The 15,152-nt window shown below is 41.0% G+C and overlaps 1 protein-coding gene across 5 annotated transcripts in view; it reads left to right on the forward strand.

Moving 5' to 3' along the window:
- Window positions 1-142: 142 nt before the first annotated feature.
- Window positions 143-15,152, forward strand: part of herpud2 (HERPUD family member 2) — a 15,780-nt gene continuing 770 nt past the window's right edge. Inside the window, exons 1-7 of one of the 5 annotated variants that reach the window (XM_087812612.1) lie at window positions 143-287; window positions 8,039-8,291; window positions 8,518-8,595; window positions 8,664-8,758; window positions 8,824-8,901; window positions 8,954-9,223; window positions 14,439-14,537. In XM_087812612.1, the coding sequence (XP_087668738.1) occupies window positions 8,148-8,291; window positions 8,518-8,595; window positions 8,664-8,758; window positions 8,824-8,901; window positions 8,954-9,223; window positions 14,439-14,526 (753 nt within the window). In that variant the 5' untranslated portion in view covers window positions 143-287; window positions 8,039-8,147 and the 3' untranslated portion in view covers window positions 14,527-14,537. The remainder of the gene's footprint in view (window positions 288-8,038; window positions 8,292-8,517; window positions 8,596-8,663; window positions 8,759-8,823; window positions 8,902-8,953; window positions 9,224-14,438; window positions 14,538-15,152) is intronic. The other 4 variants (XM_087812610.1, XM_087812613.1, XM_087812611.1 and 1 more) reach the window with 4 other exon arrangements.

Genomic DNA, 15,152 nt, shown 5'->3' on the forward strand with positions numbered 1-15,152 from the left:
GTGCGGGTGTGTGTGTGCGTGCGTGTGCGTGCGTGTGTGCGTGCGTGCGTGCGTGTGATGAAATAACCAATAGCGAGGATCAACTAGAACGTGTGACGTAGTGACGTCACTTCCGCTCGACAGCGACAGCAGGGTCGAGAAATGCTAGCTGACAAGCTAGCCAGTTAGCATCCTGACGAGGGTTGTGGGTTCGAGCTCCAGCGGCCTCTGAGCAACACATGAAGGTTCGAAACACATCCTCTTCGTCGTCGCAGCGCGTGACGTCATCGAGCGAGCGTCAACTCCAGGTATTACGGTACAAGCTACTGTGTGTACATATATAATAATGTAATATATAATCATGTAATGAGTGTATAATATATAATAATATAATATATAATAATGTAATATATAATCATGTAACGAGTGTATAATATATAATAATGTAATATATAATCATGTAACGAGTGTATAATATATAATAATGTAATATATAATCATGTAACGAGTGTATAATATATAATAATGTAATATATAATAATGTAACGAGTGTATAATATATAATAATGTAATATATAATAATGTAACGAGTGTATAATATATAATAATGTAATATATAATAATGTAACGAGTGTATAATATATAATAATGTAATATATAATCATGTAACGAGTGTATAATATATAATAATGTAATATATAATCATGTAACGAGTGTATAATATATAATAATATAATATATAATCATGTAACGAGTGTATAATATATAATAATGTAATATATAATAATGTAACGAGTGTATAATATATAATAATATAATATATAATCATGTAACGAGTGTATAATATATAATAATGTAATATATAATCATGTAACGAGTGTATAATATATAATAATATAATATATAATAATGTAATATATAATAATGTAACGAGTGTATAATATATAATAATGTAATATATAATCATGTAACGAGTGTATAATATATAATAATGTAATATATAATCATGTAACGAGTGTATAATATATAATAATGTAATATATAATCATGTAACGAGTGTATAATATATAATGTAATATATAATAATATAATATATAATCATGTAACGAGTGTATAATATATAATAATGTAATATATAATCATGTAACGAGTGTATAATATATAATAATGTAATATATAATCATGTAACGAGTGTATAATATATAATAATGTAATATATAATCATGTAACGAGTGTATAATATATAATGTAATATATAATAATATAATATATAATCATGTAACGAGTGTATAATATATAATAATGTAATATATAATAATATAATATATAATCATGTAACGAGTGTATAATATATAATAATGTAATATATAATAATGTAACGAGTGTATAATATATAATAATGTAATATATAATCATGTAACGAGTGTATAATATATAATAATGTAATATATAATCATGTAACGAGTGTATAATATATAATAATGTAATATATAATCATGTAACGAGTGTATAATATATAATAATGTAATATATAATAATGTAACGAGTGTATAATATATAATAATGTAATATATAATCATGTAATGAGTGTATAATATATAATAATGTAATATATAATCATGTAACGAGTGTATAATATATAATAATGTAATGAGTGTATAATATATAATAATGTAATATATAATCATGTAACGAGTGTATAATATATAATAATGTAATATATAATCATGTAACGAGTGTATAATATATAATAATGTAATATATAATCATGTAACGAGTGTATAATATATAATAATGTAATATATAATCATGTAACGAGTGTATAATATATAATAATGTAATATATAATCATGTAACGAGTGTATAATATATAATAATGTAATATATAATCATGTAACGAGTGTATAATATATAATAATGTAATATATAATCATGTAACGAGTGTATAATATATAATAATGTAATATATAATCATGTAACGAGTGTATAATATATAATGTAATATATAATAATATAATATATAATCATGTAACGAGTGTATAATATATAATAATGTAATATATAATAATATAATATATAATCATGTAACGAGTGTATAATATATAATAATGTAATATATAATAATGTAACGAGTGTATAATATATAATAATGTAATATATAATCATGTAACGAGTGTATAATATATAATAATGTAATATATAATCATGTAACGAGTGTATAATATATAATAATGTAATATATAATCATGTAACGAGTGTATAATATATAATAATGTAATATATAATAATGTAACGAGTGTATAATATATAATAATGTAATATATAATCATGTAATGAGTGTATAATATATAATAATGTAATATATAATCATGTAACGAGTGTATAATATATAATAATGTAATATATAATCATGTAACGAGTGTATAATATATAATAATGTAATATATAATCATGTAACGAGTGTATAATATATAATAATGTAATATATAATCATGTAACGAGTGTATAATATATAATCATGTAACGAGTGTATAATATATAATAATGTAATGAGTGTATAATATATAATAATGTAATATATAATCATGTAACGAGTGTATAATATATAATAATGTAATATATAATCATGTAACGAGTGTATAATATATAATAATGTAATATATAATCATGTAACGAGTGTATAATATATAATAATGTAATATATAATCATGTAACGAGTGTATAATATATAATAATGTAATATATAATCATGTAACGAGTGTATAATATATAATAATGTAATATATAATCATGTAACGAGTGTATAATATATAATAATGTAATATATAATCATGTAACGAGTGTATAATATATAATAATATAATATATAATCATGTAACGAGTGTATAATATATAATAATGTAATATATAATCATGTAACGAGTGTATAATATATAATAATGTAATATATAATCATGTAACGAGTGTATAATATATAATAATGTAATATATAATCATGTAACGAGTGTATAATATATAATAATGTAATATATAATCATGTAACAAGTGTATAATATATAATAATGTAATATATAATCATGTAACAAGTGTATTCGTGTGGAAACAACAGGAACTTTATAGCAGCGCACACGTTATTTTGTGCATGTGGAACTAAACAACAACAACAACAACAACAACAACAAGGAGTCTGATCTACTTCCTTACAATTCCTTCAAAATAAAACAGTAAATATCAACACAAGCTTCACAATCTCCTGGTTTTCTCGACACACTACCATGAACATAAAACGGCAGGAACTTGAAAAACACAAAGTACTTGTCAAGTATATCAAGTACATCATAATAACATCAGTAACAAATGTAAAAACATCAACGTCTGTGATTCGTCACTTTAAACAAAGGTTCTTCAAACCTACATTCAAGGCTGAGTCTAGAGAACCTTGAGATCTTCTTCTGAGGAACACTTTCAAACGGTTGTCGTGCACCACCTGCTGTTGCTCTTCGGTACTGCAGTCAATCCAGCTTCGTGTTACCTTTGGATGTGACTGGCAGTTGAAGGTCAGTCGCTACTGTCTGAACGACCTGACCCTGACCCTGACCCTGACCCTGACCTGACCCTGACCTGACCCTGACCCTGCTCACACAACTGTAGGTCTTTGAACATAAACGTCCAGAAACATCTGGTTCTTGAAGATCCTCAGCTCCCAGCGATGCTCTCGCTGAGAAGACGACAGACCCTCGAGGTAGCTCCAGCCACACCTTCCATGGAGAGCTGCCTCTCATACGAGCTGCTGTGGGCCTGGTCTCCATCAGAAGGAACCTGAATCAGGAGCTGTTGTCATGTTCTTCTCATCATGTCCAGCAGAGGGAGCTGTTGTGATGTTCTTCTCATCATGTCCAGCAGAGGGAGCTGTTGTGATGTTCTTCTCATCATGTCCAGCAGAGGGAGCTGTTGTGCTGTTCTTCTCATCATGTCCAGACGATCTTCATCCTCTTGTGTTTATATATATTGTAGTGATATGTAGCCACAAATAAACCAGCGCTGAACGTGTAGATCTTTATTAACGTCTTCAGCCGTAGCTTCAGACCAACAACACACCGTCACACGTGATGTATCCATGCGCCGTGATATAGAAAACATAGTCCCTTAACATCTCAATTTCTATAGTAACTCTTACTTCACCTGTTCTGGGTCGTTAGTTAGTAATAGTTATTAGTGAAGATGTTTCCAGACCAGAGTCACAAAGAACTTTAACGAAACAATACTCAGTTAAAATATAAACTTTAAAACATAAACACAAGAGTCTCAGAGAATCAAGATCAAATCAAAGTTGAGATGTTTCTTGAAGGAGTCAGTAGATCATCAAACACAGATGTTTCTTGAAGGAGTCAGTAGATCATCAAACACAGATGTTTCTTGAAGGAGTCAGTAGATCATCAAACACATGTTTCTTGAAGGAGTCAGTAGATCATCAAACACACATGTTTCTTGAAGGAGTCAGTAGATCATCAAACACAGATGTTTCTTGAAGGAGTCAGTAGATCATCAAACACACATGTTTCTTGAAGGAGTCAGTAGATCATCAAACACAGATGTTTCTTGAAGGAGTCAGTATATCATCAAACACACATGTTTCTTGAAGGAGTCAGTAGATCATCAAACACAGATGTTTCTTGAAGGAGTCAGTAGATCATCAAACACACATGTTTCTTAAAGGAGTCAGTAGATCATCAAACACAGATGTTTCTTGAAGGAGTCAGTAGATCATCAAACACAGATGTTTCTTGAAGGAGTCAGTAGATCATCAAACACAGATGTTTCTTGAAGGAGTCAGTAGATCATCAAACACATGTTTCTTGAAGGAGTCAGTAGATCATCAAACACACATGTTTCTTGAAGGAGTCAGTAGATCATCAAACACACATGTTTCTTGAAGGAGTCAGTAGATCATCAAACACAGATGTTTCTTGAAGGAGTCAGTAGATCATCAAACACACATGTTTCTTGAAGGAGTCAGTAGATCATCAAACACACATGTTTCTTGAAGGAGTCAGTAGATCATCAAACACACATGTTTCTTGAAGGAGTCAGTAGATCATCAAACACACATGTTTCTTGAAGGAGTCAGTAGATCATCAAACACACATGTTTCTTGAAGGAGTCAGTAGATCATCAAACACAGATGTTTCTTGAAGGAGTCAGTAGATCATCAAACACAGATGTTTCTTAAAGGAGTCAGTAGATCATCAAACACACATGTTTCTTAAAGGAGTCAGTAGATCATCAAACACAGATGTTTCTTGAAGGAGTCAGTAGATCATCAAACACACATGTTTCTTGAAGGAGTCAGTAGATCATCAAACACACATGTTTCTTGAAGGAGTCAGTAGATCATCAAACACAGATGTTTCTTGAAGGAGTCAGTAGATCATCAAACACAGATGTTTCTTGAAGGAGTCAGTAGATCATCAAACACACATGTTTCTTGAAGGAGTCAGTAGATCATCAAACACAGAGATGGTTCTTGAAGGAGTCAGTAGATCATCAAACACAGATGTTTCTTGAAGGAGTCAGTAGATCATCAAACACAGATGTTCTTGAAGGAGTCAGTAGATCATCAAACACAGATGTTTCTTAAAGGAGTCAGTAGATCATCAAACACAGATGTTTCTTGAAGGAGTCAGTAGATCATCAAACACAGATGTTCTTGAAGGAGTCAGTAGATCATCAAACACAGATGTTTCTTAAAGGAGTCAGTAGATCATCAAACACAGATGTTCTTGAAGGAGTCAGTAGATCATCAAACACAGATGTTTCTTAAAGGAGTCAGTAGATCATCAAACACAGATGTTCTTGAAGGAGTCAGTAGATCATCAAACACAGATGTTCTTGAAGGAGTCAGTAGATCATCAAACACAGATGTTTCTTAAAGGAGTCAGTAGATCATCAAACACAGATGTTTCTTGAAGGAGTCAGTAGATCATCAAACACAGATGTTTCTTGAAGGAGTCAGTAGATCATCAAACACAGATGTTTCTTAAAGGAGTCAGTAGATCATCAAACACAGATGTTTCTTGAAGGAGTCAGTAGATCATCAAACACAGATGTTTCTTGAAGGAGTCAGTAGATCATCAAACACAGATGTTTCTTGAAGGAGTCAGTAGATCATCAAACACAGATGTTTCTTGAAGGAGTCAGTAGATCATCAAACACAGATGTTTCTTGAAGGAGTCAGTAGATCATCAAACACAGATGTTTCTTGAAGGAGTCAGTAGATCATCAAACACAGATGTTTCTTGAAGGAGTCAGTAGATCATCAAACACAGATGTTTCTTGAAGGAGTCAGTAGATCATCAAACACAGATGTTTCTTAAAGGAGTCAGTAGATCATCAAACACAGATGTTTCTTGAAGGAGTCAGTAGATCATCAAACACACATGTTTCTTGAAGGAGTCAGTAGATCATCAAACACACATGTTTCTTGAAGGAGTCAGTAGATCATCAAACACACATGTTTCTTGAAGGAGTCAGTAGATCATCAAACACACATGTTTCTTGAAGGAGTCAGTAGATCATCAAACACACATGTTTCTTGAAGGAGTCAGTAGATCATCAAACACACATGTTTCTTGAAGGAGTCAGTAGATCATCAAACACAGATGTTTCTTGAAGGAGTCAGTAGATCATCAAACACAGATGTTTCTTAAAGGAGTCAGTAGATCATCAAACACACATGTTTCTTAAAGGAGTCAGTAGATCATCAAACACAGATGTTTCTTGAAGGAGTCAGTAGATCATCAAACACACATGTTTCTTGAAGGAGTCAGTAGATCATCAAACACACATGTTTCTTGAAGGAGTCAGTAGATCATCAAACACAGATGTTTCTTGAAGGAGTCAGTAGATCATCAAACACAGATGTTTCTTGAAGGAGTCAGTAGATCATCAAACACACATGTTTCTTGAAGGAGTCAGTAGATCATCAAACACAGAGATGGTTCTTGAAGGAGTCAGTAGATCATCAAACACAGATGTTTCTTGAAGGAGTCAGTAGATCATCAAACACAGATGTTCTTGAAGGAGTCAGTAGATCATCAAACACAGATGTTTCTTAAAGGAGTCAGTAGATCATCAAACACAGATGTTTCTTGAAGGAGTCAGTAGATCATCAAACACAGATGTTCTTGAAGGAGTCAGTAGATCATCAAACACAGATGTTTCTTAAAGGAGTCAGTAGATCATCAAACACAGATGTTCTTGAAGGAGTCAGTAGATCATCAAACACAGATGTTTCTTAAAGGAGTCAGTAGATCATCAAACACAGATGTTCTTGAAGGAGTCAGTAGATCATCAAACACAGATGTTCTTGAAGGAGTCAGTAGATCATCAAACACAGATGTTTCTTAAAGGAGTCAGTAGATCATCAAACACAGATGTTTCTTGAAGGAGTCAGTAGATCATCAAACACAGATGTTTCTTGAAGGAGTCAGTAGATCATCAAACACAGATGTTTCTTAAAGGAGTCAGTAGATCATCAAACACAGATGTTTCTTGAAGGAGTCAGTAGATCATCAAACACAGATGTTTCTTGAAGGAGTCAGTAGATCATCAAACACAGATGTTTCTTGAAGGAGTCAGTAGATCATCAAACACAGATGTTTCTTGAAGGAGTCAGTAGATCATCAAACACAGATGTTTCTTGAAGGAGTCAGTAGATCATCAAACACAGATGTTTCTTGAAGGAGTCAGTAGATCATCAAACACAGATGTTTCTTGAAGGAGTCAGTAGATCATCAAACACAGATGTTTCTTGAAGGAGTCAGTAGATCATCAAACACAGATGTTTCTTAAAGGAGTCAGTAGATCATCAAACACAGATGTTTCTTGAAGGAGTCAGTAGATCATCAAACACACATGTTTCTTGAAGGAGTCAGTAGATCATCAAACATCATTCAACCAGTGACTTGTTGACATAAAAGTGTTTGTTTGTGTGTTTGTGTGTTTGTGTGTTTGTGTGTTTGTTAGAAGGTGACACGACCTCTGATCTTCTCTTCACCAGGTCAAAGATCTTCTGCAGGAACTCTGAGTCCAGATGTTGAGGACTAGCACCTGCTGCAGGTGTCTGAGCTGGACCTTCTCTTCAGGACCTTCTGTCAGTACCTTGAGTCATGGAGGGTCCAGCAGATAGTCTGGTGACCCTCGTCATCAAAGCCCCCCACAGGAGCGACCAGGACCAGAACATCCAGTGCTTTCTCCACTGGACTGTGGAGACACTGAAGAGACACATCTCCAGCACACACCCCAGCAGACCTGTGAGTTCATGTTCACGTGCTGACCTCACCTGACCTCACCTGACCTCACCTGACCTCGCCTGACCTCGCCTGACCTCACCTGACCTCACCTGACCTCACCTGACCTCACCTGACCTCGCCTGACCTAACCTGACCTCACCTGACCTCACCTGACCTCACATGACCTCACCTGACCTCGCCTGACCTCACCTGACCTCACCTGACCTCACCTGACCTCACCTCACAGAAGCCCAGAGAGCAGCTGCTGGTCTACTCTGGGAGTCTCCTGCGGGACCACCTGAAGCTGCAAGAGTTCCTCAGAGAGGTCAGAGAGTGTCTGGTCTTTGTCTTCATCGTTCTCTCCTTCTGACCTTCTGACCTTCTGACCTTCAGCAGGAACACATCCACATCCTGCACCTGCTCTGTTCATCTCAGACCTGGACCCAGCACCAGTATGACCTTCAGAACCTCAGTGCTGCCCCCCAGTGGTAACACATGAAGTTGGCGTTTCTGATCCTCTTCCTTGTCACTGATGCTGTCACTGCCCCCTCAGGCCAGGAGGTCCAGGTGCGCAGTTCTGTCAGCTGCTGTGGTGGCGGCAGGTGTACCTGCAGCAGTACCTCCTGCACAGGTGAGTGTAGCTCCGCCCCCTCTGTCGGGGTCTCACTCTGCTCTGCTGTCAGTCAAGCAGCTGTGGCTCCGCCCCCGGCCCCCCTCCCTGCTCCCCCCTCCTCCTCACACCTGCACGACCACCAGCCTCAGGTGCGACCACCTGACCCTGACGTACAGGGGGGGGCGGAGCTGAACCAGGAGCAGCTGGACCGTGATTGGCTGGACTGGCTCCACACCTTCTCTCGAGCCGGCGTCTTTTTGAGCATCGTCTTCTTCTCCTCGTCCTTCAGCCTCCTCTCGCTCCTCCTCACGCTCCTCGCCGCCGTGTTGCTGGTTCACCTGTGAGTACCTGGTGTGACTCCTCCTCCTCACTCTCCTCCTCACTCTACTCCTCTTAACGCTCCTCCTCACTCTCCTCCTCCTCACGCTCCTTCTCACTCTCCTCACTCTCCTCCTCACTCTCCTCCTCCTCATGCTCCTCCTCATTCTCCTCCTCACTCTACTCCTCACTCTCCTCCTTCTCACGCTCCTCCTCACTCTCCTCCTCACTCTCCTCCTCCTCACTCTACTCCTCACTCTCCTCCTCACTCTCCTCCTCCTCACTCTACTCCTCACTCTCCTCCTCCTCACGCTCCTCCTCATTCTCCTCCTCACTCTCCTCCTCACTCTCCTCCTCCTCACGCTCCTCCACATTGTCCTCCTCACTCTCCTCCTCTCGCTCCTCCTCCTCACTCTCGCTCCTCCTCCTCATTCTCCTCCTCACGCTCCTCCTCACTCTCCTCCTCTCGCTCCTCCTCACGATCCTCCTCTCGTTCCTCCTCACTCTCCTCCTCACTCTCCACCTCCTCACTCTACTCCTCACTCTCCTCCTCACTCTCCTCCTCCTCACTCTACTCCTCACTCTCCTCCTCCTAACGCTCCTCCTCACTCTACTCCTCACTCTCCTCCTCACTGTCCTCCTCACTCTCCTCCTCACTCCTCCTCCTCACTCTCCTCCTCACTCCTCCTCCTCACTCTCCTCCTCACTCTCCTCCTCCTCACTCTACTCCTCACTCTCCTCCTCACTCTCCTCCTCCTCACTCTACTCCTCACTCTCCTCCTCCTCACGCTCCTCCTCATTCTCCTCCTCACTCTCCTCCTCACTCTCCTCCTCCTCACGCTCCTCCACATTGTCCTCCTCACTCTCCTCCTCTCGCTCCTCCTCCTCACTCTCCTCCTCTCGCTCCTCCTCCTCATTCTCCTCCTCTCGTTCCTCCTCACTCTCCTCCTCACTCTCCTCCTCCTAACGCTCCTCCTCACTCTACTCCTCACTCTCCTCCTCACTGTCCTCCTCACTCTCCTCCTCTTAACGCTCCTCCTCAGTCTCCTCCTCCTCACGCTCCTTCTCACTCTCCTCACTCTTCTCCTCACTCTCCTCCTCCTCACGCTCCTCCTCATTCTCCTCCTCACTCTACTCCTCACTCTCCTCCTCCTCATGCTCCTCCTCACTCTACTCCTCACTCTCCTCCTCCTCACGCTCCTCCTCACTCTCCTCCTCACTCTCCTCCTCACTCTCCTCCTCCTCACGCTCCTCCTCACGCTCCTCCTCACGCTCCTCCTCACTCTCCTCCTCCTCACGCTCCTCCTCATTCTCCTCCTCACTCTACTCCTCACTCTCCTCCTCCTCACGCTCCTCCTCACTCTACTCCTCACTCTCCTCCTCCTCACGCTCCTCCTCATTCTCCTCCTCACTCTCCTCCTCACTCTACTCCTCACTCTCCTCCTCACTCTCCTCCTCACTCTCCTCCTCCTCACTCTACTCCTCACTCTCCTCCTCACTCTCCTCCTCCTCATTCTCCTCCTCACTCTCCTCCTCCTCACACTCCTCCACATTGTCCTCCTCACTCTCCTCCTCTCGCTCCTCCTCCTCACTCTCCTCCTCTCGCTCCTCCTCCTCATTCTCCTCCTCACGCTCCTCCTCACTCTCCTCCTCTCGCTCCTCCTCACGCTCCTCCTCTCGTTCCTCCTCACTCTCCTCCTCACTCTCCTCCTCCTAACGCTCCTCCTCACTCTACTCCTCACTCTCCTCCTCACTGTCCTCCTCACTCTCCTCCTCACTCCTCTTCCTCACTCTCCTCCTCACTCTCCTCCTCCTCACGCTCCTCCTAACGCTCCTCCTCACTCTACTCCTCTCATTCCCCCTCACTCTCCTCCTCTCGTCCCTCCTCACGCTCCTCCTCACTCTCCTCCTCACTCTCCTCCTCACTCCTCCTCCTCACTCTCCTCCTCACTCTCCTCCTCACTCTCCTCCTCACTCTCCTCCTCACTCTCCACCTCCTCACTCTACTCCTCACTCTCCTCCTCACTCTCCTCCTCCTCACTCTACTCCTCACTCTCCTCCTCCTAACGCTCCTCCTCACTCTCCTCCTCACTCTCCTCCTCACTCTCCTCCTCACTCTCCTCCTCCTCACTCTACTCCTCACTCTCCTCCTCACTTTCCTCCTCCTCACTCTACTCCTCACTCTCCTCCTCCTCACGCTCCTCCTCATTCTCCTCCTCACTCTCCTCCTCACTCTCCTCCTCCTCACGCTCCTCCACATTGTCCTCCTCACTCTCCTCCTCTCGCTCCTCCTCCTCACTCTCCTCCTCTCGCTCCTCCTCCTCATTCTCCTCCTCACGCTCCTCCTCACTCTCCTCCTCTCGCTCCTCCTCACGCTCCTCCTCTCGTTCCTCCTCACTCTCCTCCTCACTCTCCTCCTCCTAACGCTCCTCCTCACTCTACTCCTCACTCTCCTCCTCACTGTCCTCCTCACTCTCCTCCTCACTCCTCCTCCTCACTCTCCTCCTCCTCACGCTCCTCCTAACGCTCCTCCTCACTCTACTCCTCTCGTTCCCCCTCACTCTCCTCCTCTCGTTCCTCCTCACGCTCCTCCTCACTCTCCTCCTCACTCTCCTCCTCACTCTCCTCCTCACTCTACTCCTCCTAACGCTCCTCCTCACTCTACTCCTCACTCTCCTCCTCACTCTCCTCCTCACTCTCCTCCTCACTCCTCCTCCTCACTCTCCTCCTCCTCACGCTCCTCCTCACGCTCCTCCACACTCTCCTCCTCCTCACTCTCCTCCTCACGCTCCTCCTCACTCTACTCCTCACTCTCCTCCTCCCTCTCCTCCTCCTCACGCTCCTCCTCCTCATGCTCCTCCTCACGCTCCTCCTCACGCTCCTCCTCACTCTCCTCCTCCTAACGCTTATCCTCACTCTCCTCCTCTCGTTCCTCCTCACGCTCCTCCTCACTCTCCTCCTCACTCTCCTCCTCCTATCGCTCCTCCTCACTCTACTCCTCCTCACGCTCCTCCTCACGCTCCTCCTCACGCTCCTCCTCACGCTCCTCCTCACTCTCCTCCTCACGCTCCTCCTCACTCTACTCCTCACTCTCCTCCTCCTCACGCTCCTCCTCACGCTCCTCCTTACTCTCCTCCTCACGCTCCTCCTCCTCACGCTCCTCCTCACTCTCCTCCTCACGCTCCTCCTCACTCTACTCCTCCTCACGCTCCTCCGCACGCTCCTCCTCACGCTCCTCCTCACGCTCCTCCTCACTCTACTCCTCCTCACGCTCCTCCTCACGCTCCTCCTCACGCTCCTCCTCACTCTCCTCCTCACGCTCCTCCTCACTCTACTCCTCACTCTCCTCCTCCTCACGCTCCTCCTCACGCTCCTCCTTACTCTCCTCCTCACGCTCCTCCTCCTCACGCTCCTCCTCCTCACGCTCCTCCTCACTCTCCTCCTCACGCTCCTCCTCCTCACACTCCTCCTCACTCTCCTCCTCACGCTCCTCCTCCTAACGCTCCTCCTCACTCTACTCCTCACTCTCCTCCTCACTCTCCTCCTCACTCTCCTCCTCACTCTCCTCCTCACTCCTCCTCCTCACTCTCCTCCTCACTCTCCTCCTCATTCTCCTCCTCCTCACTCTACTCCTCTCGTTCCTCCTCACTCTCCTCCTCACTCTCCTCCTCATTCTCCTCCTCATTCTCCTCCTCACTCTCCTCCTCACTCTCCTCCTCACTCTCCTCCTCATTCTCCTCCTCCTCACGCTCCTCCTCACTCTCCTCCTCACTCTCCTCCTCCTCACGCTCCTCCTCACGCTCCTCCTCCTCACGCTCCTCCTCACGCTCCTCCTCCTCACACTCCTCTACACGCTCCTCCTCACTCTCCTCCTCACGCTCCTCCTCCTCACACTCCTCCTCACGCTCCTCCTCACGCTCCTCCTCCTCACACTCCTCCTCACTCTCCTCCTCACGCTCCTCCTCATCACGCACTTTGATTTAATAAACTATGAAATAAGAAAATAGTGACGAGAGCTCAGATTGGCTGCTGTGCATGTCTATCAAATAGTTATTGCGCCGATTGGTTTACAATTTGATTGACATGCACAGCAGCCAATCAGAGCTCCCGCCTCTTCCAGTGAACGCAAAGTTCATATGAATCGAGAATAAAAAGAGAAAAACGTCATTTTACGTCATTAAAAGCTTGTTTTTTTTAATAATATATGGAACTAAATAATGTTTGATCTTCAGGTTCTTCATATATATACAGTATATATATTATTATTATATATACAGTATATACTAATAACTACAGACACTACTATATCTTATATATATGTATATATACTAATAACTACACAAACTAATATATCTTATATATATATATATATATATATACAGTATATATATACAGTATATACTGATAACTACACAAACAAATATATATTATATATATATATATATACTAATAACTACACAAACTAATATATATTATATATATATATATATATATATATATATATATATATATATATATATATATATATAGTATATACTAATAACTACACAAACTAATATATCTCATATATATACTGTAGTATATACTAATAACTACACAAACTAATATATCTTGTATATATGTATATATATATAGTATATACTAATAACTACACAAACTAATATATCTCATATATATACTGTAGTATATACTAATAACTACACAAACTAATATATCTTGTATATATGTATATATATAGTATATACTAATAACTACACAAACTAATATATCTCATATATATACTGTAGTATATACTAATAACTACACAAACTAATATATCTTGTATATATGTATATATATAGTATATACTAATAACTACACAAACTAATATATCTCATATATATACTGTAGTATATACTAATAACTACACAAACTAATATATCTTGTATATATGTATATATATATAGTATATACTAATAACTACACAAACAAATATATCTTATATATATATATATACACTAATAACTACACAAACTAATATATCTTATATAAAAAATATACTTTAGTTTTACTTAAAGTAAAAATATGTTTAAGTTTATTTCAAGTGAGTTTATTTAAAAAAGTCTCAATAACTTTATTAACAACATGTTCGTGACAATGTATTGAAGAAAATCACGTTTCATTTGAACTTTGAGGAAAATGATAATTTTCCGATGGTTGGACTGAGAAGATCCTGAAGGTCCTGATGATGTTCACAGATCTTCTCAGGACCTGCTGCCCCTCATGAAGATCCTGAAGGTCCTGATGATGTTCACAGATCTTCTCAGGACCTGCTGCCCCTCATGAAGATCCTGAAGGTCCTGATGATGTTCACAGATCTTCTCAGGACCTGCTGCTCCTAATGAAGATCCTGAAGGTCCTGATGATGTTCACAGATCTTCTCAGGACCTGCTGCTCCTAATGAAGATCCTGAAGGTCCTGATGATGTTCACGTATCTTCAACAGGACCTGCTGCTCCTCATGAAGATCCTGAAGGTCCTGATGATGTTCACAGACCTTCATGAGGACCTGCTGCTCCTCATGAAGATCCTGAAGGTCCTGATGATGTTCACAGACCTTCATGAGGACCTGCTGCTCCTAATGAAGATCCTGAAGGTCCTGATGATGTTCACGGATCTTCAACAGGACCTGCTGCTCCTCATGAAGATCCTGAAGGTCCTGATGATGTTCACGGATCTTCAACAGGACCTGCTGCTCCTCATGAAGATCCTGAAGGTCCTGATGATGTTCACAGACCTTCATGAGGACCTGCTGCTCCTCATGAAGATCCTGAAGGTCCTGATGATGTTCACGGATCTTCATGAGGACCTGCTGCTCCTCATGAAGATCCTGAAGGTCCTGATAATGTTCACGGATCTTCATGAGGACCTGCTGCTCCTCATGAAGACCCTGAAGGTCCTGATGATGTTCAC

The sequence above is a fragment of the Callionymus lyra genome, chromosome 17 (genome assembly GCF_982586985.1).
Source record: "Callionymus lyra chromosome 17, fCalLyr1.hap1.1, whole genome shotgun sequence".
NCBI lineage: Eukaryota > Metazoa > Chordata > Actinopteri > Syngnathiformes > Callionymidae > Callionymus > Callionymus lyra.